Source organism: Onychomys torridus, chromosome 7, assembly GCF_903995425.1.
Source record: "Onychomys torridus chromosome 7, mOncTor1.1, whole genome shotgun sequence".
Lineage (NCBI taxonomy): Eukaryota > Metazoa > Chordata > Mammalia > Rodentia > Cricetidae > Onychomys > Onychomys torridus.
Window position 1 is genome coordinate 98,283,023 of NC_050449.1, and position 27,551 is coordinate 98,310,573.

The following is a 27,551-nucleotide window of genomic DNA, read 5'->3' on the forward strand; positions in this document are numbered from 1 at the left end:
CCTGGAGGCTCTCCTCGTTCTGTCTACTCTGGCTTACAACCAAAGCATACTGGGGTTAAACCATCAGTGAGTATACTCTGCATTTTTCCATGTAGACTTTAAATCACAGTCTGTTTATTAGACTAGATATGGGGAGGGCTATTAATTCAGAGTAATTTTGTCTCCCTTTCATCCTAAGCAAAACTTGATTCCATTTCTATCATATTGGATGAAGAGTAATCTCCATGGATTAGAAGTAACAAAATGCAACCCCAAACTAAAACTGCATTTTAAAGGTAGCTGAATAATAAATGTTTAGGTAAAACTGTAATTCCTCAAGGAGCTATGAAATGTATGTGAATGGCAGAACTGTTTCATGAGAAGGTATTCCACAGAATACATTTTTATTCCACCCAAGTGTTAAATGTTTTATTGAAAATTTTTCATTTTAAATCCGTATGAAAATATGATTTTACACTGAAAACCATGCCCTAAGATCTTTGTATTCAACAATTCCAAAGCAACAAGAAAAAAAAATGTTATAATAATGACCTATAGGTTTGATATGTACCACAAAACTTACCAGGGCAATCGAACAAGAAAATTTGCAAAACAGAAACATAAGACTCAGTTGTAACATTGTCTTTTTTAAAATAACATACTAATCTGTTGTTTCATCCAGCCCTGGTGAGAGCAATACCCCTCCTCAAGGAATTGTTAGTAAAATCTACAGTACCTAAAAAGTAGGCTCTAAAAGGTACCTCTGTTTGCTCTTTGGCAGAATAGTGGTGCTTTCTACATAAAGTAAGCTGTTTGGGAAACCTCTCCTTAGTGTGGAGAGGAGATTAAAGTTTGGTGGAGGGCAGAACTCAAGAGGGCCAGGAGCGTTAATTTGTAATGGAGAGATAAACCCAGCAGTGTGTAAACAGTCCCTCCAGGCTAATCTCACAGACTCAGCTTGTCACTCTCACCCCTGTCCATAACCACAGAATGGACATACACTGCAGCCTGGATCTGAAACTAGGACGGTGGATGAACTTGGGTGCTGGGAACACACGTTATCTTTGCATCCCTGGTGCCTTGCTAACAGTTGATAGACAGTGTCAGTAAACGTTTGGAGAGCAAGGAAGGGTCCAAAAAACCAACGATGGACCAAAGGGGGAAAAAAGAAAAAAGAAAAGAAGGGAGGGAGGGAGGAGGAAGGAAGGAAGGAAAGAAGGAAGGAAGGAAGAAGGAAGGAGGAAGGAAGAAGGAAGGAAGGAAGGAAGAAGGAAGGAAGAAGGAAGGAAGGAAGGAAGGAAGAAGGAAGGAAGGAAGGAAGAAGGAAGGAAGGAAGGAAGGAAGAAGGAAGGAAGGAAGGAAAGAAGGAAGGAAGGAAGGAAGAAGGAAGGAAGGAAGGGAAGAAGGAAGGAAGGAAGGAAGGAAGAAGGAAGGAAGGAAGGAAGAAGGAAGGAAGGAAGGAAAGAAGGAAGGAAGGAAGGAAGGAAGGAAGAAGGAAGGAAGGAAGGAAGGAAGAAGGAAGGAAGGAAGGAAGAAGGATGGGAATTTGGAGAGAGCAGAGAGATGCAAACCATCCCTAGGGAAAACGACCCACCCCGCTGGGGAAGGCCAAGAAAAAGCCAAGGGTTTATCGCGGGTGGGAACCGAGTGGTTTATGTCCACATAACAAGCACTAGGAAGCCGTCCCTGACTTCGGGTTCTGCTAAATCTGACCTGAGTGATAAACTCTAACCCTGAGGTAAAAGGAACAACTTCCTTGACTCTCCAACAAATACACCCTGATTTTCGCAAAGCAAGTGAATGTATACCGAGGGGCTGGGCGCTTATCCTCCCGACGGGGAATGGGGTCCAGGGGATGCGGAGCCTGCTGCCCGCTCCACTTGTTACCTTTCCTGGTCCCGGACCCACGACGCCCGGCTACGCTTAAAGCTCCTTGCCTCGGAGGGCGTGGTTGTTTGACACCGTCGCCACGGAAACGGCGCGGGGGCTGCTGGGAAGTCGGGGTTCGGCCGCCCGGCCAGCGGAAGCGCGGGCGACCCTATGAGGCGGAGCGAAGGGTTAGGGGCGAGGCGGGCCGAGCTTCCCTGAGGAAGCGGCCGCAATCGTGAGACAAACACCTCAACCTTATACACCAAGTTATGACCACCGGCCCGAAAACACTTTCATCTACCGGCAGCGCCCTTAGCTTCCCGGAGCTAAGCTTCCTAGTGACGTCATCCCCAGGTACTTCCGGTTTCCGCTCGCGGTCCTCAACTCACCTGCCAGCCCGCCAGTTCTCCCAGGCTTCTGCCAGCTGCTGATGAAGGAGTGGGCCACCAGGAGGAAGCAGCAGGTGGGTGGTTGAGAGTGCCGCGGTGGTTTGGGGTAGGAAGGTCTGTGTCACATTTGCCCTGCCTGGCTTGCATTTGCTGAGCTACTCCATGCAAGGTCATGCCATTAGCTTACTACAAGTCGTGAGTTTGCAGACACCACGAGACAGACCCGGAAAGAAATGACTGTAATTAAAAGTGCCGAGATGTTGAACGAGGTGGGTCTGAAGTGAGGTGAAATGTTAGCAGATGCCAAAAAACAAAAACAAAAAATTCAGAATGATGAATTTTTATGTAGTATCTCTAAAAATCAAAATGCAAAAATTCCAAGATTGGCAAAAATTTCACGATTTTAAACAAAGCAAGGTTGGTAATAGTACCACACTAAGCTATATTTGAAGTCTGAGGCAAGAGGGAGAACCAACCAATCCTATGAGTTGTTTGTTAGCCAGAGATAGACCAGAAGAGGATGTAAATAATTGGGGTTGAAATTGGATAGCTGGGGTCTTAGAAACATAAAGCTGTAGTTTTTTTCTTACCCCAAACTGCTATTTAATGGCCCCACACTCAATACCTGTAAGTAGGGTCTTATCCATAAGAAAGAAAAACTGGATCCTTATGTGCCCTACATTGAAGTTTATAACATTGATAAAGGTGTCATTCTTATAGCTTAGGACTTTTGCCTTGACCCTCACCAGATACTCAGTCTTGTAAAGTGGAAACATCAGTATCAAAATCCATAGAATTTCTATGTTGGGGTTGGCGGTGGTGGCACACATCTTTAATCCCAGCACTCAGGAGGCAGAGCCAGGCAGATCTCTGTGAGTTCGAGGCCAGCCTGGTCTACAGAGGGAGATCCAGGACAGGAACCAAAGCTACACAGAGAAACCCTGTCTTGAAAAACAAACAAAAAATTTCTATGTTGGTGTGACCATAGTGTTCTGGTGAGGCCAGGAGTAGCCTCCATCATTAACGAAGATCAAATCCTATGAACAACTGAGTTTGTGTCTTATACCACACAAGGAAAAATGCTGAGCTAGATATGCTGACACCCAATATAGTCTGTTTAAAGAGTATGTCTCATTTTCTATTGAAGCAATGATCTGTGCCCCTAAAAGCACCGTTATTTGTCAGGATTCCCTAGAGAAACAGAACGATAGTAGGGTCTGTCTACAAACACCAATACAGGATTTATTAGAGTAGCTTAAAGTCAGTGGTCCGGCTCTTCCAACATTGGCTGTCTCCCAAGGAAAAGTCCAAGAATCCGGTAGTTGTTCAGTCCATGAGACTGGATGTTTAAGCTGGTCTTCAGTATCCACCAGAATGCTGAAGTAGGCTCTAGTGCCAAGGAAGGAATGAACCAGCCAGGGAGAATTAGAGCAGGTGGGCAAAGAGCAAGAAGTTTCTCTGTCCACATCCTTTGTATAGGCTGCCACCAGAAGGTGTGGCCTAGATTTAAGGTGGGTCTTCCCACCTCCAAAGATCCAATTAAGAAAAATCCCTCACCAGTATACCCAGCAGCTTGGGTCTTGGTGGATTCCAGATGTAGTCAAATTGGCAACCAAGAATAGCCATCAGAGGCACCATCCATTGAAATTGTCTCTTATTGTCTCAGCAGGCAGTTCTGTCAGTCATCATGGGGATCCGAGGACTGATGAGTTTTGTGGAAGATTATAGTAATGAATTCTTCACTGATCTGAAACTGCGCGACACAAAAATTATCATTGATGGCTATTCTCTTTTCCACCGACTTTGCTTCAATTCAGACTTGGAACTCCGGTATGGAGGGGACTATGATTCATTTGCAAATGTTGTACAGAAATTCTTTGAATCGCTGTTTGCCTGTCATATTTGTCCATATGTTGTATTAGATGGAGGATGTGACATTTCAGATAAAAAGCTTGCAACTTTGAAGGATCGAGCTAGAGAGAAGATCCAAGTGGCCCATTCCCTTTCTGTTGGTGGGGGTGGGAATGTGTGTCCCTTACTCATCCGAGAAGTGTTCATCCAGGTTTTGATTAGGCTTAAGGTATGTTTTGTTCAGAGCTTTTCAGAAGCAGATCGGGACATTATGACACTTGCCAATCATTGGAACTGTCCTGTGCTATCATCAGACAGTGACTTTTGCATTTTTGACCTGAAAAGTGGGTTTTGCCCACTGAGCAGCTTTCAGTGGAGAAATCTGAACATTGTTAAGACTACAGAAGATTACTATATTCCCGCCAGATGCTTTTCCCTTGATGCATTCTGCCATTACTTCAGCAACATAAACAAAGCTCTAGTACCTCTCTTTGCGGTGCTATGTGGAAATGACCATGTTAACCTGCCCGTCATAGAGACATTCATAAGTAAAGCGCGTCTTCCTCTTAGTTCTAAGGGGAGGAGATATCAACGAGTTGTGGGACTTCTGAACTGGTTGTCTCATTTCGATGACCCCACAGAAGCATTAGATCATGTTCTGAAGTATCTCCCCAAAAAGGGTCGAGAAGATGTCAAGGAACTTCTCTGCTGTTCCATGGAGGAGTACCAGCCTTCCCAGGTGAAGCTGCAGGACTTCTTCTACTGTGGTACTTATGTCTGTCCAGACGCTTTGAATCTGGGCTTACCAGAGTGGATACAAGCAGCTCTAGCCAAAGGCCAGCTACCACCTTTCATCAGTGATGCTTTGGTGCTCCAAAGGACCTTTCTTCACACACAGGTAGAAAATATGCAGCGACCAAATGCCCACAGAATAGCTCAGCCCATCCGGCAAGTCATCTATGGGCTTCTTTTGAATGCCTCATCACATCCAGAAGCTGTATCCCAGAATACAGTGCCTTCTCAGCCTCTGGCTTTCAATGAAGTGGAAAGAGTTAATAAAAATATCAAAATATCAGTTGTTTATGCAAAGCAACTACTCAAGGATCATTCTGACTTGAGCAAATTAACTGAGGTAAGTTTGTAAGACTAAGAAAATTCTAAGAAATCTCTTTAGAGATTATGTTGCTTCCCTAAGTACTGTCTCTCTTAATAGAACACATCGGTTCCCATCATGTCTTCATGTTGTGTGTGAAAACTAGAACTGCAGTGATCTAGGTAATCTCTTAGCTAGTGTCAGGGCTAAGACTCAAACCTAGCACTGGGAACGCTGTTTGCTGTTCTCAGTGTTCTTCAGTAGCCTGTTTCCTTTGCAGTTACCGCACAACTAGAATAGGGTTACATACATTTTTTTTTTTCCAAAAGAAGGAAAAGGAAAAATCCTGAACTGTAAAAGGAATGTGCATATAGGCACTTGATGTGGGCATAACAGCATCTTAGATTATCTCAGTTGAATTAAGATTGATACTGATGCTTCTGTCTAAAGGTTTTGTTTTTATTAATGAGGGCCTCTTTTTAGGCTTTAGCTTGTGGCATCATGGTGACTTGCTTAAACCAGTCCCTGAAAGCATGTCTTAGCCTACCTTGGTGTTGCTTAAGTCTAAGTAGCACTCAGATCAGTCATTTCAAGAAAGAAAATGTTCTCATGGGTCCCAGTGTTGCCTTTGCTTTTGATAATATGTAAATATATTAAGAATAACAGATATGAAACTTTATTTTGATAACACAATTAAACATACAAATTAAATGTAAATGAACTTATGAAGTCAGTTGCAATGCCCATTGGGTTTGTTTTTTAGCTCCAACTAAATATTCACTTTCAGACTCATAGGGTCAGTGGCCCAAGCCTACTCAAGTGTGAGGGATAGCAGCCAGTTTCCCTGTTGGTGATCAGACCTTACTAGCCAGTTTGATCCCAAGGGACATATGATAGTGATTGCCACTTCCTAGGGAGTAAAAAAGGTGGAGTTGCCACTGGGATCTCATGGGGTGTAGCTGGAGTTTTCCTGCCTAGCCCACAGTCAGGACAAATCTCTCTTACCCGCCAGTCCCACAGTCGCTCAGACCCAACCAAGTAAGCACACAGAGACTTATATTGTTACAAAATGTATGGCCGTGGCAGGCTTCTTATCTACTTCTTCTATCTTAAATTAACTCATTTCTATTAATCTATAATTTGCCACGTGGTTCATGGCTTACCTGTACCTTACATCTCACTTGTCATGGCGGCGGCTGGCAGCTCTCTCCGCCTCCTCCTTCCACTTCCCAGACTCCTCTTCTCTGTTTGTCCCACCTATACTTCCTGCCTGGCTACTGGCCAATCAGTTTTATTTTAACCAATTAGAGCAATACATTTGACATACATGAACATCCCACAGCAGTGGGGTAAGGCAAGAATGAACAGATTGTCACCCCATAATAAAGAATTAGGTGACCCAAAATGCCCATTGTGTGACTTTTAGCCTTTCCACTAATGAGAGCATAAGCACAAGGAAAGATTTGTAAGTGGGTATCAGAAGCATCCTTGGCACTGGGAATTACTACTAATAGGAACAGTGCTCCTTTTGGAGGTAATGAGAATGTTCTGGAATTAGTAATGGCTACACAAGCCTATAAATATACTAAAACTATTGAAACAATTCTTTATTTTTAAAGTACACAATACTTTAAAAGATGTGAATTTTCTGATAATGTTATATCTCAGAGAAAGTAGAGTTTCAGTTAAAAGCCTTCTTCCCCACAGGATCTAATCTATACACTTTATAAATGAATCTTTTCCACCAAGCATCTTTTATTCAGTGTATCTGTGAGACTCACTTATAACGTGTTCATTTCTCTCTGCTGTAAACTCACTGCATTGTGAGAATGAATATACCACGAATGACTTTTCTTCTGGGCAGTTTCCAGTTGTGCTGTTTCAGATAGTGCCATGAAAATTGTGGTGCACATCACCTGTAACCTAAGGGCATAGGTCTTATTGCACATTCGTGGAATTGCTGGGCCAAGTAGGAGAGGCACTGTGCTCAGCTCTTGAAGTCTTGCCAAAAGGTCTTGATAGTTGGATCCACTAACACTGCCAGCAGCAGCAGCACAGGAGAGTGCTTCTTCCTGTGCTCTTGCCAGTACTAGGTGCTTATTTATTAGCCCAGGAAATGTTCTGGCTGGTCTAGTTGGGGTTCTATCATCTTAGTCCTTTGGGTGGGCAGTCTCCATTTCTCTGATGACTCGCTTGTGTTCATTAGCCAGTTAGCTATTGTGTGTGAAGTGTTTTGCCCATCTTTCTGGGCTTTTCGCCTACTGATCACTGTCAATCGACACTGTTGCCAGAGACTCCCATTCTGATTTTCACTGTAGTATATTCTGTTAAACAGTTGTAGTATAGTCAACTTAAATTATTACTTATTACGCTTTTGTGATCTTCTTAGGAAATTACTACCTACTCCCAAGATTAGGAAAATAGTTACCTTTTCCTTTCACATTCCATCTACAATCTGTCCAGAAGAGGCAGGGTATGGAATAGGGATGGGCACACTTTCCTTCCTATGAAATCTAATCCAATCAATGAGATGTAGCATGCTGATTGTCTTTTGTTTGTTTGTTTTCAAGACAGGGTTTCTCTGTGTAGCTTTGCACCTTTCCTTCTACTTCTTAGTGAATGATAACTAAAGCGTTCTTAGCACTTAGTTGTATTCAGACTAAGAGGAAATTTTCATACACTTTGTACCATTTGGCTTGCCTTTGGCATGAGTTAATCAGTTCTGTATTTAGCTCAATGGTTTTAAGCTGTAATTAGCCCATAATTTTAAGTGATGCCAGGTGCAAATTGTTTCCAGACACAAATGCAGGTTCAAGTACAGAAACCTTGTGATCATCCCTGCTTTTAACATGATGTAACAGTACTTCAGCTTTGTGACAGCTCATGACAGAGACTTTACATATTGGCTCATTGAATTCCCACCAAATCTAAATGGGATGTTGTGGGATACCTTGAATCAGGAAGTGGAGCTAGTGACTAGCTGACCAGAACTGGCCATAGAGAAGTCAGCAATTTGGACAGAGTAGTCGCACAGGAAGGAATGGGCTGGGACTAGAGTTTCAGCACTCTTGGTTCTGAGACAAGGGAAGAGACCTGTCTCTTGCTGTGTCTCGGGCCAAAAAACAGGGTCAGCTAGTTGCTATTCAACCTGTGTGAGCTAGCAGGTTTTCACCCCAGCCTTTGACTTCTGAGCCATATTGATAAATAGAATGATAGAGACTTAATTTAAACCTACATATCCATGGCTGCAGGACCAGAAGCTCCATCAAGCACTGACTCGGTCTGAGAGGCAGCAGACAATAATTAAAATATCAGTAGATTCATGTGCAGTCTCTAAGCCAACAGAAAAACATCAATGGGACAGTCCCAAACAGGCCTGGGAGCAAAACACATGGGGCTACAAGCAGAGCAGTACCCTGTCTAGAAGGCATTGAGGACTAAGCAGTTCAAAAATCACCCTGTGCAACTCCAACACACGAGTCTCATTTTACAGATGATCAGACTAGAAAAGCCCTCAGAAACTTGCCCAAAGCCAGTTATTGAGGGTAAAACCTCTGACGTCAAATCCTAGATCACTCTGTTCATTAAAGTTGTAACTTGGAAGTTTAGATTTGTTTTCACTTAAGGCGTGAGTCCTACTTCTAGTAGGAGCTGCTGCTATACTATGAAGAACTTCATTTATTTCTGATTATAAAATTAAGTTACTGAAACAATGTTAAATTACTGAAACTATATTTAGAGTGTTGTACTACCCAAAGGCCTCAGACATTAATGATGTAACTATTTTGTCAATTATGATATTTTTGTGTGAATTAATATTTCATCTCATTTATCAGTCACACTATACTAACCACCCATTAGGTGCTAAGAATGTACCCTACTGTCTCCGCCTCTCGAAGGGAGGGTATTTCTCTAACTGCAGACACCAGGAGTATAACTCCTTTCATAAGTGTTTATCAAAATGTGGCCTGTAAGGCCCTTTAGGATTCCCAACATCTTGAGATTCATTTGAGTGAGATTCAACAAGCAGCTCAGAGCTCCCAGGGCTGATCACTTCTCAGCTTGTGTTTGGAGTGCCTTCTAATGGAAAGCATAAGGGGAAGTGAGTGTGTTCATGTACTACAAGCAGTGTGGAAAGTCATTAAGATGGCCCTGCCTGACTTTAATGTATCTCTAACCCTTGAGGAGCCACATGCCAGCGGGGTTGTAGTTTATTTCTGGAGGTGATCATTTAGGGCATCTGAGACAAAGTGGTACCAACTCCACACTAGCAAGTAAGGGCAGGACTGATGTGGGTCTTTGTTTCCCACAGTAAAGTATGTGGGTTCCAGTTAAAATGCAAGTTCTTAAGCTCCCCTTGGACTGTTGAATCAGAATTAAGGGGTAGGACCTCAGGACTGAATTTCTAACACACTTCCTGAGGGATGTGTGTACTGAATATGAATATGCTCACCATGCTACAGAGGGAGGGGGCAGAAACACAAGAAAAGCTATTTAAGAGGGCACAGAAGGTACATTCTTTCAAAGAGCCAAACATAATTAACTTCCACAGCTGAATTAAAATTCTTCATGTTACCCAAAATCAACAACAAAACAAACACACACACACACACCAAAAAAAAAAAAAAAAAAAAAAAATCCCTAATTTGCAGAACATTTGATGTTTCCAGCTCCCCTTGGCTAGGCGGCAGATGCTTCTGTTCGAAGCCCTGAAGGTCAAACAGGTTGTCCTGGAGTCCATCCCTGCTCTGCTGCAGTTGCCCATTGCTGTCACTTGTTACTGGTTGCAGTCCACAGAGGCCAAGGCCAAGCTCCATCATCTGCAGGCCTTACTGCTGGGGATGCTGATGGAGCCCTTGCATGCCATCATCAACTGCCCTGGTAGGTGCTAGAAATCCGGGAATGTTTTGTCTAGTTGTGTATGAACCGTACATCCTCAAGAACTCACACAAAGAAAAAGAGTTGACCCCTATTACAGCAGAACACAGGAGTGAAGGTGCCACAATGCCCTTCACTGGGAGACATTCCTAGTAGTTCCATGTGCTGAACGTGGAGCCAGGAGCTCGGCCCCAGGCATAGAACTGGGATGTGCTTGTACTGCCTCACTCTGTCTGCTCTGAGATAGTTGATGTTTCAAGTGTGGCAGTGCTTTGCCAGTTGTACTTTATGTTTATACATCCCTGTGACTCCATCACCACCAATGCAGCAGCAGCATAATCAACCTACTTGTACTTGCCCAGGAAATGAAACTTCTCAATATTTCCAACCACACCATTCTTCTTCGAATTGTTTTCTGTCTTTCTTTAAGGCTATTAGTATGTAAGTAATAACAGAAAGAAAAAATAAAAACTTGTTTTCACTAGAGAAATAGCCTGGGCAGTTTTGTCTGCATTTAAGTATTGGGTGAAGTAAATGAAGCACTGGAACACTTTAGTTCTTTAATGCAACTTTCTCCTTAAGATTATGAATTCCATGTGTGTACAGAGACAAAACATTCTCATCACAGCAAGAGTTCTGCAGATAGCCCTACCTTGGTGTACTCTATGAGTTTAAGAATGAAACAGTATGGACTCAAAACAACCCAAATATTCAGGCTCAAATCTGATAGTAGCCATCAGAGGGACCACTGGTATAAGATAATCAAAACAAGTCAGGCCTGTGGCTTTAAGAACATATCTGAAGCTATGTTCTGTTTAAATAAATACAGAAATTCCCATAACATGAGCCCATTAAGATTTTGCGTGAGTCCTATAGAAGGGGCATGTCTGTTTGTTTTCTTTTAGGAAATATGGACCCCGCACCCAGGCAGGCTCAGTGCTCTGCTTCCTGATAATTGTGAAAGGTGGGCCTCCTTTTATTACTTTCAAGTTGGTCCCAAGGTTATTTGTGTACCTCTGCTCAAACCAACCCGCAGAAGCTGCATCTCCTAAGGTTGTTGCTTCTTGCCCCTTCTGTTAAGCATACTTTAGTTTCCTCCTGTAAAATGTGCTTTGAACCTATATACACACTGTCTTTTAAACAAGTGTGCTACCCCATAGGTGCACCCGTGAAAGGAATGAACAAATAAAAACAGTGAAGAGAATGGTGTTTAATGTCATGTTTTCATAGACACACATCCTAAGAGAATTCCGTGCAGACTTGTTTAAGGTTAGGTAGCATACTATGGGAGAGATGTTTCAAGGAAAAATTAATAATTTTGGGTTTAATAAAGTCATCATGAAAAGGGGCCTTCAGTGTAAATATTTCAGTTTTTATAATGAGGCATTTATGTAACCAGAAGTGAAAAACAACTAGTTTTCAAACTAATTGTCTTTGGGGGCTTTGACGTTGGTATGTAAGAAAGTACAAATTGATGCAGTGTTTTTGGGAAATGCTGCCTTTGGGTGGTTTCTCTGTCTAGGTGAGGAAGGTCCACGGGCAGGTGGTGCCAAGATGCTGTATGAAGAATTACAACAGGCGAAGACAGCCCTGCGGCCTGGTGCCAGACTGGACTTGGACACAGCTCATGTCTTCTGTCAGTGGCAGTGCTGCCTCCAGATGGGGCTGTATCTCAACCAGCTGCTGTCCACGCCTCTGCCCGAGCCAGACCTGACTCAGTAAGCACCACGGGGAACTATAGTTTGGACAGTACACACGGATCCCTGTCTTTCTATCCAAAACAAGTGCTCTGACAACAGTGTCCTGTGCTCAGTCTCAGAACAGCTATACCTGAAGCTCTGGAAACGGAAAACACTTCCAGTTTCAAGTGCATCTCAGTTTTCCAAAATCAGGAGGCTATAACTAAGTACCTCAGTTCTTTGGGGTGTTTGAATTATTACTTTATGGAGACTTTTTCTGCCACTTTACCCCTAGGCACATCTTGAGATAGATAGATAGATAGATAGATAGATAGATAGATAGATAGATATAGATACATTTTCTTACCATTTGTCATTTACTCAAGTAGTTATTAAATGCCTACTCCATGTGCCAGCATGAGATAAAAAAGAAAAAATCTCTGTTCTCTGTCTTGTCAGACAGTATTGGAGGAAGGGAGCTGAACCTGTGTGTCAAAGTTTAACTCTGGAGTTGCAGTGGGGTGGGATAGATGCGGGCCCATGGACAAGTGATGGTAACAATGGCTGAGGCATCTTGGTAAACTGTCCCTCAAGGAAGTACTAGAGGAAAGTAAGATGAGGAGTCAGTGGCTAGGAAATGGAATTTGAAACTGTATATGCTTCATCTGTATCCCATGCAAACTCTTCCAGAACAAGCCCCAGAACCCGGCACATTTTCAATGAGTAAAAACATGGCACCACAAAGTTGAGCAATGAAAGGGTTGCTTGCCTAGTTCCAAGGACTGAACACAGGGCCTTGTCCACGTCAGACAAGCACTCTGCCACTGACGAAGGCCCCACCCTACTTTTGTTAATGTGTCTCTGGACCTCATGTCTGAACTAACACAAAACCCTCCACACAAGCCTGAGACCGGCCTTTGATCTTAGGGCTGTCTTTGTCTTCTCCTTTGAGAACGTTGGCCGTTCTTAACTGGATCCTCTCTGGTACACATGCCACAGTTCCCAACAAGCAGGAGTAGCAGGTTTTCTGCAGGATTATTGTTGCATCAAAGCATAATCTCGACTTTTAAAATGCTGATTTTACACTTATTAAATGAGGGCTCTACATTGTCTGCCAGATTACACCTGGTTGATCAACCCTGGCGATGAGGCATTCCATTTACGGGTTCTAGTTAACCCCATTGTATTTGTGTAGTGGGTTGTTATTCCAAGAGACCAACACATGATGCCATTACAATTTGCTGATATTGTAATAAACTGCCTATTTGGTTTACCAAGGCCATTTTAGTAAATTCCTTTTCTTTGAAGTGTTAGAGAGGCCTATTTAACTCCAGGCTAGCTTCATCACAAGGTTTTATGTCCCAGCCAAAGTACTCATTTTAACCACTCGGTTCCAGGTAAGTACTTTTACTGATTATATAGGAGCAGTAAGCTGAGTGTTCAGATACTTCTGTTGGAAATGTTCATCCTAGTTGTTCCACTGCACTGAACTGATGCTTTCCAACCATGTTGTTCTCCCACTGAACAGGTTGTACAGTGGAAGCCTGGTACATGGACTCTGCCAGCAACTGCTAGCATCCACCTCTGCAGACAGCCTCCTGAACATGTGTCCTGAGGCAAAGCAACTTTATGAACATCTGTTCAATGCCGCGAGGTCATATGCCCCAGCTGAACTGTTTTTACCAAAGGCTCAATCAAACTCAAAAAAGAGGAGGCAGAAGAAAAAGGCTGGCAGCCAGTCAAAGAGCCAAGTGAGAACCACTTCAAACACCAGGCACTGGGATGACAGAAGCAATCGGTTCAGGCTGTTAATGGTTGAAAGCTTGGAGGAGCACGTGGAGACCTCAGAGCTTGAATAAACAGTCTATAGCATATGAGATTGGTGGTTCTAACTTAAAGACAGTTGTCTTACCTCCCTTGAAACTGACTTTTCTTTAGGACTAGCCAATTATGGGATAAACCTTACAACAGACCATCTGAATTCCAAGATATTTTGTACTCCACTTTTACTACAGCCTGATTTAAGAAATGTTTCTCTCACCACTTATTTACTTTGTGTGTGTTGGGGAAGCGAGAGCCATGGTACTTGTGTGGAAATCAGAGAACAGCTCTTGAGAGTTGTTCCACCATGTGGGCTCCAGGGATCAAACTTGGGTTGTCAGCCTTAGAAGCAAGTGCTGGCCCAGAAACATCTGTATTTTTTAAGCATGTTTTCACTCCTCGTGGTCCTTTTCGGCAAACATTTAATACTTTATAGCCTTTAAGTTGCAATAGCTTAGCCAGCTACATTCTTAAGAATAGAAATCTTACATAGTAATTTACCACAAAATCTGGTAGTAATAATTTCATTAAAAAGGTTTTTTTGCCCGGGCTTCAGTGGCACACACCTTTAATCCCAACACTTGAGAGGCAAAGGCAGGTGGATCTCTGTGAGCCTGATCTACAGAGTGAGATCCAGGACAGGCACCAAAACTACACAGAAAAACCCAGTCTTGGGGAAAAGAAAAAAAAAAAAAAAAAGGATTTTTTTTTTATTTCAGTTTGAAAAGTCTGGGTCATAAAAAAAAAAAAAAAAAAAAAAAACAGGAGGTTAGAAATGTGGTAAATTAGACTACATATGATTGATAAATGCATTGGTAAACTCTAAGTCTTACAGCATAGGTTGCAACTGTAACATAAACACAAACATAAAGAGTATTCTGAGCTGCTTCATCTGAGCAGAAAACAAATGGAAATCTCAGATCAACACTGGACTCCAGGTCTTCCACATGCTAGGTTTTGACAAGAGCTCCAACACTTTTTGTTTTGTTTTGATTTTTGCTGTGCTGGAGATGCAACCCAGGCCTTGCACATGCTATGCAAGCGTTCTACTACTGAGGTGAACCCTAACCCCAAGCCAGCGTTTTAGGATGGAAAGTAGCAGACAGAACATCTCCTACTTGGTAGTTGTAAAAATGTGTATCTTACAAGCCGGGCGTTGGTAGCACATGCCTTTAATCCTAGCACTTGAGAGGCAGAGGCAAGAGGATCTCTGTGAGTTCGAGGCCAGCCTGGGGTACAGAGTGAGTTCCAGGAAAGGCTCTAAAGCTACACAGAGAAACTCTGTCTCAAAAAAAAAAACAAAAAAACAAAAAAACAAAAATAAAATATGTGTATCTTACCATAGTCAAAATAGCTGGAGCTGGTCTGTGATGACACATGCTTATAATCCAGAAATCAGGAGGCCAAGACAGGAAGACTAAAGGTTTGAGGACACCTCAGACAACCTGAGATTTGTCTCAAAAATGCAAAATGTTTGAGAGGTGCTATTCTAAAATTACTATTACCAATAGGTTTGTAAAGGTGCTAGCTAGTTCCAAAGCTCAGGCAAACAAGAATTAGCAAATGGGATGAGTGCACTAGGGCAAGTCTAAAACTATAGCCTAACTCACATAGCTGTGGTCTCTCCTGCTCTATTCTCCCACTAGTATAGTCCATCAGTAGTAATCTTAATGATGGCTGTAAGTTGCCAATTTGAGCCAGCCCATGTCTAGTTCTTGACAATTCTCTCCACTAGATAAACACACTCATAGAAAATAAACTGGGCATCAACCAGTAAGTATATCCTTACATGACTTCAACTGTTTCCACAAAGAATGCAATGCCATTTGTTCCTCAAGTATTCAACCCTAAACACTACCTTCTATTCAAATATTATTTTAGGGGAGCATTATGTTCCTTAGTGGGGTGGTTTTTGTATCTCCACAGACTGTTTTTACTAAAAGGATCAGGAACAGAACAGTATTGTGCATCCATGTTCAAGAAGAAACATTCTTTACCCTCAACAGTAGGTCTAGTGGGGACTATGTTATACCCAAGTGTTACCTTCCTTGGTTCTTGAACATAATGTACAAATTACACCAGTCTAAGTGTCCCACTCCCTGGCTAATCAACACCACTTTTTAAAAGTGCTAACCTCACACTCATCTTGGCAAATAACCCGCTTAACAGGCACTAAGGCAGAATGTATAAGCTACCGAGTTTAATTGAAATGCATGTGAGTACTATCAGCTGGCTTTTCCCTCCATTAAGATTGTTATCACCTGTAGTCTCAGCATTTCAGCATTCAGAAGGAAAGTTAAATCAGGAAGGATGTGAGCCAGCTTCAACTAAATAGTGAATTTGGCTGGCCTGGGCTACATAGCAATATTTTTCTCAAAAAAATAAATAAAGGAACAAACAAACAAACAAACAAATAAATAAATAAAGGGTTCCTCCTGAACACTAGTGTGGTAATATTTTATTTGTGCGTTAATAAATTAAGCTTGCCTGGAGATCAGGGGGAAAAGGCCAGCCATTTTAAGTAAACAAGAAGTAAGGGCAGCACATGCCCTTAATCCAATCACTTAGCAGGAAAGGTCTCTGTGTTTAAGGCCACACTAGGGAACAGAGCAAAGTGTGGTGACACACGCCTCTAATCCTAGTATCAACCATAGAGACCTGGAGGTCTGTACAGACATAGAAAGTAACAGAGCTGTGTAGGAAGAGGAAGTCAGGTAGCTGGGCTAAGAGAGCCAATGAGAGGACAGAACAGCAAGGCAATAAAGGCATGGGTAGACAGGAAGTAACTCGCATTTGGAAGCTGCAGAGTGGGTGAGGTAAGGTTGGCTGGTGGCTTTCCCTATTTCCCTGATCTAATGCTTTCACCCCTCCTATATTTGGCTCCATGTTTCTTATTTAATAAGACCATTTAAAAATTCGTCTACACACTGGTCATTTGGCTTTCCTTTTCTAACCATTGGTATCAGGTAGCCTGGGCTACATAACAATATTTCCTCAGGCAGATAGACAGATAGGAAGATAGATAGAGATTAGCTAACTTGATAGATGACATGATGGATGGATGGACCCTCCTAACACCAGTCATTGGCTTTTCTTTTCTAATCACTGATACTAGATGGGCAACCCCTTGAAATCTACCCATGCAGTACAGGAAATAGCATCCAGTAGTCTTTCATTTCTTGTGAGAATATAAAAATTGTCCTACCCTGGTGTCACTGTGTATTAGAGGCACTCCAAGGTTATCTAGTGGGCCTCACCAGACAGTCAGGGCATAGTAGCTAACTCCCAAGATTCATACCTGCTTCCGATGCTTGGGAGGAAGCACACGATGAAATAATGAGAATAACAAGACAGAAGTCCCTAAGAGGTGAGGTGGATCAAAGGAACTCGCCGCATGTGACTTCTGCCCGGCCTTTCTCCTCCCCCTCCTTTATCCTCCTTTGAAGACTTAAAAACAAACCCAATGCACAAACCACAGATCAGGAATAGCAGGCAATGAGAACACCTCATATAAACAGAATGAGGTGTGCTCCATATTCCCCAAATCTACTTCCCTGTGTTCTCAATCAAGGTCATGCTCTTTCTGATTCAGTTCTAACAAATGAAATCTTGCCTGAGGTTCCAGACACTTCAATCTTCAATTACCACTTTCAGTGACAAAAGGAGATCTGGACAGCTAAGATGAGTGATCTGGGGGTAAAACTGGAGAAAGAAAACCATTTACTGTAATAGAAATAGGCTCTGTATTGAGTGTCAGAAAAATTATACTTGATACCTATTTTGTGCAAGGTTTTTATTTTAGTAACTAAGATCTTTAAAGTTTACTCATCTGTAAATACAGTCTCTGATCCTTTCCATAATAGTTGGTCATGAAAAAGGACTCAAGTGGACCTTAGTATTTCAACTCGAACTCCTAATTTAAAGTAACTGTAATTTTAGCAGACTAAAGACCTTTATTACCTAAATGGCCTTACCTTTCCCTCCTCTGTGCATAAAAGCAATCAATGACTACCTCTCAGTTGCCCTACCTGTGAAATAGAATTGTTCCACTCCAAATCACTGCACAAAATCAAAATAATGTGCCTATGTGCATTTAATACCAGTACTAAAACATGGTAAGTCATGCCTGGCACTAAATGTGCTAAACAGCTAATACTGATACATCTGTATACGAAAAGAAAGGACCCGAGGAAAAGGTGACTATCAAGCAACAGCAAAGGATACCATGAGACAAGGGGTGTCAAAAGTAAGGGCAGAATTCTTACTGTAGTCAAGATGATCAGATATGGTGAAGAATTTGAGAATGTTATGGGAACGTTGTGTCATGTTCAAGTCATAATAGAAATAATGACGAAAGACATGTTATTTGGATGAATTTGCTTTGAAAAAATGTGGGCACTAGGTTGAGGAGACAGCCTAGTTGCAAGCAGAATGATCTAGTCAATTTCCAGATCCCCAGGTTTTGTTTTGTTTTGTTTTTAAAAAACAACAACAAAAACAAAAACAAAAACAAAAACAAAACAAAAAAAAGCCAGCATGCTTGTAATCCCTCTTGCCTGGACTCAAAATTTAGACATTCTGGGGAAGAGCTGAAATCTAGAAACCCAAGTTTCTAACAACAAACTTTGGTAGGCCTTTTAGCACCTGGATTCATACAAGTTTTCAATAGACAAATCCAAGCTGGGGAGATGGTTCAGTGGAAAAAAATCACTTGGTACACATGCATGAAGACCTAAGTTGGATCCCCAGAACCCATGAAAAGCTGAACATGGCTGCAAGCAGTTGTAACCCTGAACTGAAAGGGTGAAGACAAGTGGATCCCGGGGGACTTGGTGACTAACCAGTGAACTCTAAGCTCAGTCAAGAACCTGTCTAAAAAAATAAGGTGGAGCATGACAGGGGAAGACACCTAGTGCCAACCTATGGCCTCACACAGACACATGGGCAGTAATATCCACACACACATTTCAAATACACACACATATACAAAGCCAGGTGTGGTAGTGTAATTCCAGGGTTGAGAATATGCAAATAGGCGACCCTTGGGTTCACTAGCCAGTCTAGCCTACTTGGTGAGCTCCAAGTCAATGAACCCTGTCAGATAGCATGTGAGGAAGGATACCTGAGGAGGACCTCTGCCTTATGCGCGCGCGCGCACAGAGAGAGAGAGAGAGAGAGAGAGAGAGAGAGAGAGAGAGAGAGAGAGAGAGAGAGCGAGCGCGCGAGAGAGAGACAGAGAGAGAGAGAGACAGAGAGAGAGACAGAGAAAGACAGAGAGACAGAGAGAGAGAGAGGACGAGGACAAACTGATTAAACTGGCTCTACTATAATTAATTATAATTATAATTAAATAAACAAATAATAGGGAGAAAAGAACAGTAAGAGTAATTCACTGAAAAGTGTAACAGTTTTTACCTTAGAGATGATAAAGCGGCATGAACACATTTGGGGTTGAAGGGTCTATGAAAAGGAGGTAAGTGTGTGCTTTTCCCCTGGGACTGGGCTGTCAGGCTGGTTTAATTTCAACTATTGAAGTTTGTTCCTCTAAGCAGATAATACATTTCAGCTTACTCAAAGTAAACCGGAGTCCCTGGCAAGTCAAGCCCTTTCTCTTACGCGCTGAAGCAGGCAGGAGAGCACATGATCAGACAGGAGACAGATCAGGTGGATAAAGGCTTGAAGAGAAGAGGGGGAGGGGGAGGGGGGAGACACACGGAGGGAGACTGGACGCACCCGAAACGGTGCATCATTCAAAACACTCAACCCACTGTAAGAACAAGCATGGTAATGGCTGGCAGATCCTGCTGCTGAGCTGACGAGGGCTGAGACACGCTTTCACCATGCAAAAGTCTGACACGCAAACTAACAGCAAATCTGCCATCGAATGGTATCATAGAAACAGGCAGGTGCATAACAAACTGGTGCACTGCCTTGCCAATGAGGGAAATATGCATAACCTACTTTCTTCTTGATATTTAAATTGGTAGGCAAAGATTTTCTATAAAGGACTAAATGGCATTTTAATATTTTATTATTTTAATTAATAATTAATATTATTTTTATGTGGATGGGTGTAGTGTTTTGCCTGCATGTATGTCCATGACTGGTGTCTTCGGTGCTCAAAAGAGGGCATCAGATCCCCTAGAACTGGAGTTAGAGATGGTTCTAAGCTGCCCTGTGAGAGCTCAGAATTGAACCTGGGTCCTCTGGAAGAGCAATAAGTATTCTTAACCACTAAGCCATACAAGAGGATTAAAAGAAACCACTTAATGTTTACACTTAAGCTAATTTATGGGCTTCCCAGACCAGTGCCACATGGAAAGATACTTGTGAAATCTAATGTGATCCTATTACATAACTATACCGATGGCTATCAAGAAAGAGGCAACAAAACACTAATAGACAACTTCCTAAGGTTTACGTATGTGAGATGCAGCTCCTCACATCTTCTCTATCAGGCATATATTCTTCTCTACACAATCAGCTATGTAATAGTAACTTTTCCGTATTGCTTCATGGATAATGTTTTATAGGCCTTGCACATCAGCCTCATTCATATTCTGCTATAAGATGCAGACTTGACAAACAGGAGCTGACTAGTCAGGGCATAGTATTTTCTTTACAACCATAAGATGGCACCAAAATGCCACTTCTCAACTAATATACACTTCAGTATGCTTACAACAGGAAAACCGCAGTAGCTAACAATCTACCTATAATGTGGTATAAGTATTTTAAAGTATTTTTAAACTATTTAAAAGCACATTTTGTCAGAGTTCTAATGCTAGAAATACAGCACCACAAAATGAACCTCTGAAACAAATCTATTTGGCCAATTTCAGCTCAGTGATCATGGGAGATGTGGTTTCTACAGAGAGTATTACCATGAGGAAGAAATGCACCTAATGTGTTTAAAATAATCTGGCATAGTGGTGCATACCTTTAATCCTATCACTCAAGAGGCAGAGACATGAGGCCAGCCTGGTCTACATGGCAAGTTTCAGGACAGCCAGGACTACATAGAGAACCCCAGTCTCAATGCCACTCCCCCCCCCCCCCCCCCCACCACCTCCACCTCCGCCAAAAAAAAAAAAGAAAGAAAGAAAGAAAGAAAGAAAGAAAGAAAAGAGAAAAGTGTTATGGAGCCATCACAGAAATGTGAGCTACAGAGAGTATGTGTCGGTTTGGCTAGAATTGAGCAGAAGATGGTAACGACAGGAAAACAATGACCTGGACCAGACCTTTACTCCGCCCTGTACACACTTGTGTACTGTGAGCAGGAACGCTGACGGGTTCAAATGAAACCACTACGAGTGAACGAAAGCCATGACTCAGACTGTTTTCAATTTGCTCCTCACACTTCATCACATGACTCAATCTTGAATAAAAGTTCTTTCGCCTAACTTCTACACAGATTTAACCAAGTGACTCGGACTTGCATTTCTAATATTTTCTAAAAGATGAGACTCTACATATTTCCCTTCAAATGTATAGCTGTATTTCCCCTTGGCAATCTATACAGTACAGCAATAGAATCATCATACACATACCTCTTTCCCTTTCAAACAATCTGGAACCATTTTAAGCGGATGTTTCTGCTGGGCTTTAAATACAAGTAAAATTTGTAATTCTCAAAACTAAGATTAATGAGTATTATCTCCAAAACTGGACATAGTGCTGGAGGACTGTAAGAGAGGAGGCTAGAAAGCACCTTGGCTAACCCAGGAAGCAAAGCTCTCTGCTCTCGTGCCACAACTTGTCAGAGCACATCACTGTTTTCTAGTGTTAATCCCATCTGCCCACCCCACAGCAAACTCAACTACAAGACTCTGATTCAGACACACATTTCATTTTCCCTGCCTCACCTCCTAAGAGAATCTAACTACAAATACTAAAAAGAGGAACTACCAATGGTTCGGACCAGCACACCCAGCTTGTTGGCCTTAATAAGATTCAGTGGGAAAAGCTCTGTTGCAGAGGAGACTTCACAGTTCTTACTGCTTGCTGCCTTTTTAATGTATCCTGGTGTGTAAGCTATGTCCAACTTTTTCAAGGATCATGTTCTGTTAAGCTGAGCTTTATTCCATTTCTTTTTGTTTGCATATGGGTGTGTGTGTGTGAGCACAGGTGCTGTGCGGCATACAAGGAGGTCAGAAAACATCCCGTGGAAGCCAGTCCTCTCCTTCTTCCATGTGGGCTCTGGGGATTGAACTCAGACCCTTCAGATTAGTGGCAAAGTTCTTTTATCCACTGAGCCTTCTTGCCAGCCCACTCATTTTATTACTTCCAAGATACTATGAGCTTCTCATTTCAAAAGAGCCTGTGTCCCACTAAAGCCTGCTCAGCTTCGTTTACTGTCTCAGCAGCTCAAAAGCATATCTTCCAGCATGCCACAGTGAAACACCACACCTGCAGCCTTAACAACAGAAATTCTGTGTGTTTCAATGTTCCTTCTACTCCCTATCAACCCCTCTATGGACACTCTGCTGTCCAGCTGCAAAGGCCCACTGCCTCTTGGCTACCCCGTCGAAAGATTTAGTAATATGCCACTTGTCCTAGGAAATTTCTTTGGCACCATCCTCCCACCAAGTCATTTCTCTCCTTCACTCACTAATATTTTAGATGGTGGATTGCACACTGGCCTCCAGTTTGAGAACTAAAAGCTTCCTAGACTAGACTCTTATTTATAAATCTTACACAACAACCATGTTTATAGGAAATTATGTCCGTTAATCAATACATTATCCATTATCAGCAATAACCAACTCTGGCAACTCCAAGCCAAAGTAAAACTATCAAACCAGAGTCTAGCTGAACTCAACAGTCACATCAAATGCCAACTAAGCCCATCAGGGTAACCTGTTTATTCAGCTACAGACAAGTGGGATTAATATTTTATATCTTCATATGTTAGTGTACACACCACTTGCTATTTAGATCGTAGAGCTCAGTCTGAAAAGCCACTTCAAAGACTTTCAAATGCTAAGGTGAAATGTGTACTCTATTTATTTTAATGTATACTTTTTAAATAAATGTGCAGAGATCACTATCAACATTGATAAAATAGCTTTTTAGCAGTTTTTAATCTGCTTTTCCTGTCCAACAAGTACTGAAGGGCAAGATTGCCATTGTATTCCTAGTATACTCAGTTACTAAGTAAAAGCTGAATGACAAAGTAATCAATTCATTTCACTTCTTGGATGAGTTATTCCAGCCAAACAAACTGCACATACATTGCCAAGCAACAAGCAGAAAGCAGTGGAATATCAATTCATTCATAAATGGATAGTTACTGTTGCTACCAATTCATTTCAAAGAAAAACTATATTAAATGTGGATAAAACTCAAGTTACTTATGTGCTACATCAGAGAGATCCAAAATTAAAGCAATTTCAGAGAGGTTACCACTGTATGAGCTGTATGGTGAATGAGTGGAAAATGTGAAAGGCAACATGTCTTGTCCTCATGAAGGTAGTTAATGCTGTTGGAAAACTCCCATACCCTGAAAGGTTCCTTAGGTTGTATGACTTCACTGTGACTTTGCAACGGGATCTCCCAGTGTCTAGCACAGGTATGCTAAGCTTTTAGCAGTTAAAAGTTGTCTACCTAACTGGAACATTATTTTAACGTCATCTCTTTTCTTCTTTGAAGCTTAGCTACTAAGGGAGCAAGTAACTTAAAGTAGTCTTAATGGGGAGTGTGGGGAGAGAGGATACAGCCAGGGACAAGTCCTAGGACAAGGAGAAGGAGAGAAAATTAAAAGTTAGATGCTAACACAATTAAATGATCTATGCTAATCTGGACTAACAGAATCTGGAAAACTGAAATCTGGATCTGTATTACACATTTAATTTTTTAAAAAACTATAAAAATGTATCTTTCAGCATACACATGTATAATTTTAATATTAACAATACTAACTGGGACATCATTAATGAACTTATGAAAAAAAACATTTTATTTTTATATTTCAAAAACCAAGTGAGAAGATAGGCACATTCATTTCATGAGTTATATTTTCAACCTATAATGTAAAACAAAGAAGACTGAATATGCACTTAATACATATTTTTCAAGTCTGTAACAGAATGTAAAAACCATTATAAAATTTAGCTATGAGACAACAAACCTCTAAGAGTTGATGAGACAATGATTTCACGTTCCATCTAATCAGACAGAACAATGTACACTTGACAGTTCAGCCCGAAAGAATAACAACAAAGTGCAGACATTCTGGCTCCTTATGCTCATGCTCAGTAGTAAAGACTCAAACGACAGAATTCTCCTATCAACGACAGCACATCAGTGTTAACATTCACCGTTAATATTAAAATTAACAAGCTTAGGAACAGTTTATTCTGACAGTTTATGAAATACAAAACTTAACACTTACCTTTATTTTGTCAAGCTTTTATAAAAACTGATGGTATCACACACAGCAAATCCATCAATTTCCCAAGCATGCCCAATGAAATAGAAGACAGAGCACGAACAAATGGAGAAGGAATAGACTCAGGGCTGTGCTGCCATCTAGGCCAAAGCAGCTGCCTAGAAGATGAGAGGAGCAAGGCCAGCACAGGATCTCCCAAGTCCACCCTGCTTCATATGCCATCTGAATTTGGGACTTTTTATTCTGTAAGTATAATAGTCTATACTCTCTAAGAAACAGGCTTAAAAATATACATATGAAACAGTACTAAAGGTCAATTATTCAGCTGAAGTGTATGATTTATAAGCAAGGAATGATAAAATGATATTGACAAAGTATATTTGTATTAAATCAAAAAGGAGACAAAGACATGTTAATATAATCTGTTATAAATTCCAACCCAGCCTTGTTGTTCACTCTATGACTGTGCGTTAACTACACTTACACTAACTGTAATACAAGTGACAGCCCTGAACTAATTCTGCTAGATCAAAGACTCACACCTCTATGGAAAACAAAACAACTACAAAAAACAACCATTTACACTTACAAAGAAGAACATTTACTTCAGTTGCAGTATAAGCTTTTCAGTCACAAAAAGAAAGAAAAGAAAGTGATCAGACAGTGGCCGCATCCTGTGCAAAAAAACCTTGAAATACAAAAATGGTAGCACAAGGTATCAGTCTGCTTACATTGCAGGAAAAAGGAAACATGGGAGCTGAAATATGGCACTCCTGGGCAATTTCTAAACCAAATAGAATGCCTTTGAAATGATTAAATTTATTTGTGTTTTAGTAAGAAAGCCCCACCACCATAAATAGTACAATATTTAAAAATAAAAAAAATATTTATATCCATCTAAGACAGACAGTGTATTTTTACATTAGAACTCTTTAAGTGCAGAAGGTGGTTCAGGTTTCGCCTTTTGTATTTTTTAATTGTACTTGCCCATATGTGTATAAAGTTCCACTCAATTGCAAAAGCCAATTGAAATCAAGGAATATGTTATCAAAGCTGCATAATTTCATTTGGGACTACGAACAGGTTAAAGGTTCAAATCAAGTCTTTACCATTAATGTTCATTTTTAGTCAATGGAAAGTTAAAAAGTCCTTAAATCTTCATTATCCTCTCGAACTTGCCCTTCTAAGTGATTCTCAGACTGCAATTCCTAGTTTGCATATTAAAAAAATGCAATATGCATCATACTTCGAGAAAAGACGATGATGCTGAACTAGCACTCTTCTGGATCCTTTCCCTGCTTCTTTCAACCTTCTTTATAATTTCAGACACAATGCACACTGACGAGGTAAGACCCAAAAGAAACAACAGATCTACAAGAGAAAAGAAACTGAGTTTTACAATTCTTTGAAATGCACAGCAGCAGCTTACATATTAGAATACACAAGTATTTCATGAGGAAGAGATGATTAGCATAAGTTAAAAATGTTGAAATGGAGGATAAGCAAGGTGGCTCATAAGTAAAAAAGCCTTGCTGGGCAAGCTAGACTTCCCAAGTTCAATCCAGAACCCATGATGAAAGGGTAAAAGCAACTTGAAAGTTGTCTAGACCTCTGTATGTGCACAGATCACAAGTGCCTGTACACAATACAAACACACACCAATAATAAAACTTAAAATGCATATGAAAGGGAAAGCTCAAATAACTTACCCAAAGTCACACAACTAAGAGAAAGCAGTCAGATCTAGAACCCAAATTCTCTGACCACCTCTCCTGAATCCTAAGCTCCTGTGACTAACTTTTAATGATACTATCAAGGTTTCCTATTTGATGGATCAAGGCTTTTGCAAAGCATTTTTCAAGAAGTAGTAAGAAGAAATCTGACTAAAAGTGCCTTTCTAGTGACTGAAAGTTTTAGACGTTACATCTCTGAATCTAGAAAATTGTCTTTTAATAGTATTCACAAATCTCTGCTCTTATTAATTGCTTAAAAAAATAGAGCTGTCTTCTAAAATTCTGCTTCTTAAAAAGTGGAAGCAATGCAAATATATAATTGAAATATTAAAATTAAACTAGCTCAAATTTTACGGTAAATTTCAATCTATTCCAAAAACACTAAAGTTATACCAAAAAAGGAGACCATAAAACTCACTTCATAAATTTATACAAATTAACTTTAAAAAATCTAAGAATTAAGAACACATTTTCAAATATATTCTCCACATACTTAACACATCAATTTTGAATATATTTTGATGGCAGTGGTTGTCTGTAGTGCTGGAGATAAAACCAAGGGCCTTGGCTTCCCAGCCAAACATATGACCAGTGGGCCTACGCATCACATACTCAGTAAATATGAAAGAATAATAACTTCCACAGGAACATTATAAAAGTTAATGTCTCCTGGATCAGATGGAGATTTCATGAAATAAGAATGTGTTCATAAGAATAGTGAAATACTAAATTTATTTAAAAATTATTGTTTCAAGAACAATTTGATTTTAGATGAGCTTAAATATAGTTATCTAGTTTCACTAAAGAAATGTCCATAATTTTTTAAAATATTATAAACTACAACTAATTTACAACAGGTTTTGTGAATGGCTGTATTTCAAAATCTCCAAACATGATTTTGTAACAAGCCATAACATGTAAAGAGTGGGAAGAGTCAAATAAATGAAAATGAATTTTCCTCTGAATGTCCTGAAATGAAACCACAAAGACCTTTTGTTACAAGTCAAGTCAGTTATTTTTCTATTTCCTATTTTAAAAAAGCTTTTTATTATGATATACACATTAGAAAATACAATTATCTACTGTACATGGATAACATTTCTTTACCCAGTATGCTTAGGCTCTCAGTCTGAAAAACCTTCTGAAGTGGAGGGAAGTAAATAACAAGTAACTGTCCCATGATGGATCCAAGAACTGCATAGCAAAACATCTTATTGCTGCAGAGTCCAATCTCAAACACAGACTTGGTCTGTTGGCAAAACAGAGAGTTCTAATTATTCCATCCTGATCATAGAAATGACACCATGATTATACTTGGCCCAATTTTGAATAATCAGTATCACTGAATTGTGTCAACACCCCAAAATGTCCTAACCTTATTATTTTGTAAAATCCATATAGCCTAAGGATAAATTCTAATCCAACTTTTATTTATCAAGAAAGAGTTTATGGGGGAAGGCAAAAAGATTGTAAGAACCAAGTAGTGGATGTCTGTAGGAGAACAGCATTTGCTGGATAATGAGAGGACTGCTGCACACATAGCATGGATACTGCACGCATGCACTCACAAGCAGATCTGACTGTATGTGCACGAGCCAGCCAGCTAAACCCCAGCATGGACAGAGGGTTCATCAAGTCCCAACCCTAGCTATAAAGCAACTGGCAATTTGATGGCTGCTTGGGGCAAGACAGTAAGTTCTCTTCACAGATACGGCCCCTGAGAAACTAGCCATGCTCAAGTAAGATGGTCCTACAGCCATGTGTGTAAGGGCAACACTAAGCAGACTCAGAATTTGAGGAAAAAAAAAAAAAGAAGCGGGAAGGAAGCAATAAGGGAGGATCTGGAAAGAAGGGAATAAGAAGTAGATT

General features: G+C 40.9%; 3 protein-coding genes across 8 annotated transcripts in view; 1 reads left to right on the plus strand and 2 right to left on the minus strand.

Moving 5' to 3' along the window:
• Positions 1 to 1,935, minus strand: part of Nek11 (NIMA related kinase 11) — a 233,011-nt gene extending 231,076 nt beyond the window's left edge. The window contains exon 1 of the mRNA XM_036193523.1: positions 1,788 to 1,935. The gene's annotated coding sequence lies outside the window, so the exon portion shown is untranslated. The remainder of the gene's footprint in view (positions 1 to 1,787) is intronic.
• Positions 1,936 to 1,953: 18 nt separating this feature from the next.
• Positions 1,954 to 13,826, plus strand: Aste1 (asteroid homolog 1). 5 transcript variants are annotated; one of them, XM_036193517.1, is made up of 5 exons: positions 1,954 to 2,311; positions 3,904 to 5,220; positions 9,852 to 10,062; positions 11,582 to 11,777; positions 13,267 to 13,826. In XM_036193517.1, the coding sequence occupies exons 1-5, from the start codon at positions 2,279 to 2,281 to the stop codon at positions 13,595 to 13,597; spliced, it is 2,088 nt and encodes a 695-aa protein (XP_036049410.1). In that variant the 5' UTR covers positions 1,954 to 2,278; the 3' UTR covers positions 13,598 to 13,826. The 5 variants fall into 5 exon arrangements, with proteins under 5 accessions (XP_036049410.1, XP_036049411.1, XP_036049415.1 ...); XM_036193518.1 differs by having other exon boundaries at positions 3,907 to 5,220; XM_036193522.1 differs by lacking the exon at positions 1,954 to 2,311 and having other exon boundaries at positions 4,016 to 4,067; positions 4,160 to 5,220.
• Positions 13,827 to 23,494: 9,668 nt separating this feature from the next.
• The window catches only part of Atp2c1 (ATPase secretory pathway Ca2+ transporting 1), a 97,107-nt gene continuing 93,050 nt past the window's right edge, over positions 23,495 to 27,551 (minus strand). For both annotated transcript variants that reach the window (XM_036193516.1, XM_036193515.1), the window contains exons 27-28: positions 26,790 to 26,931; positions 23,495 to 25,320 (exon numbers count right to left, since the gene is read on the minus strand). In XM_036193516.1, the coding sequence (XP_036049409.1) occupies positions 25,190 to 25,320; positions 26,790 to 26,931 (273 nt within the window). In that variant the 3' untranslated portion in view covers positions 23,495 to 25,189. The remainder of the gene's footprint in view (positions 25,321 to 26,789; positions 26,932 to 27,551) is intronic.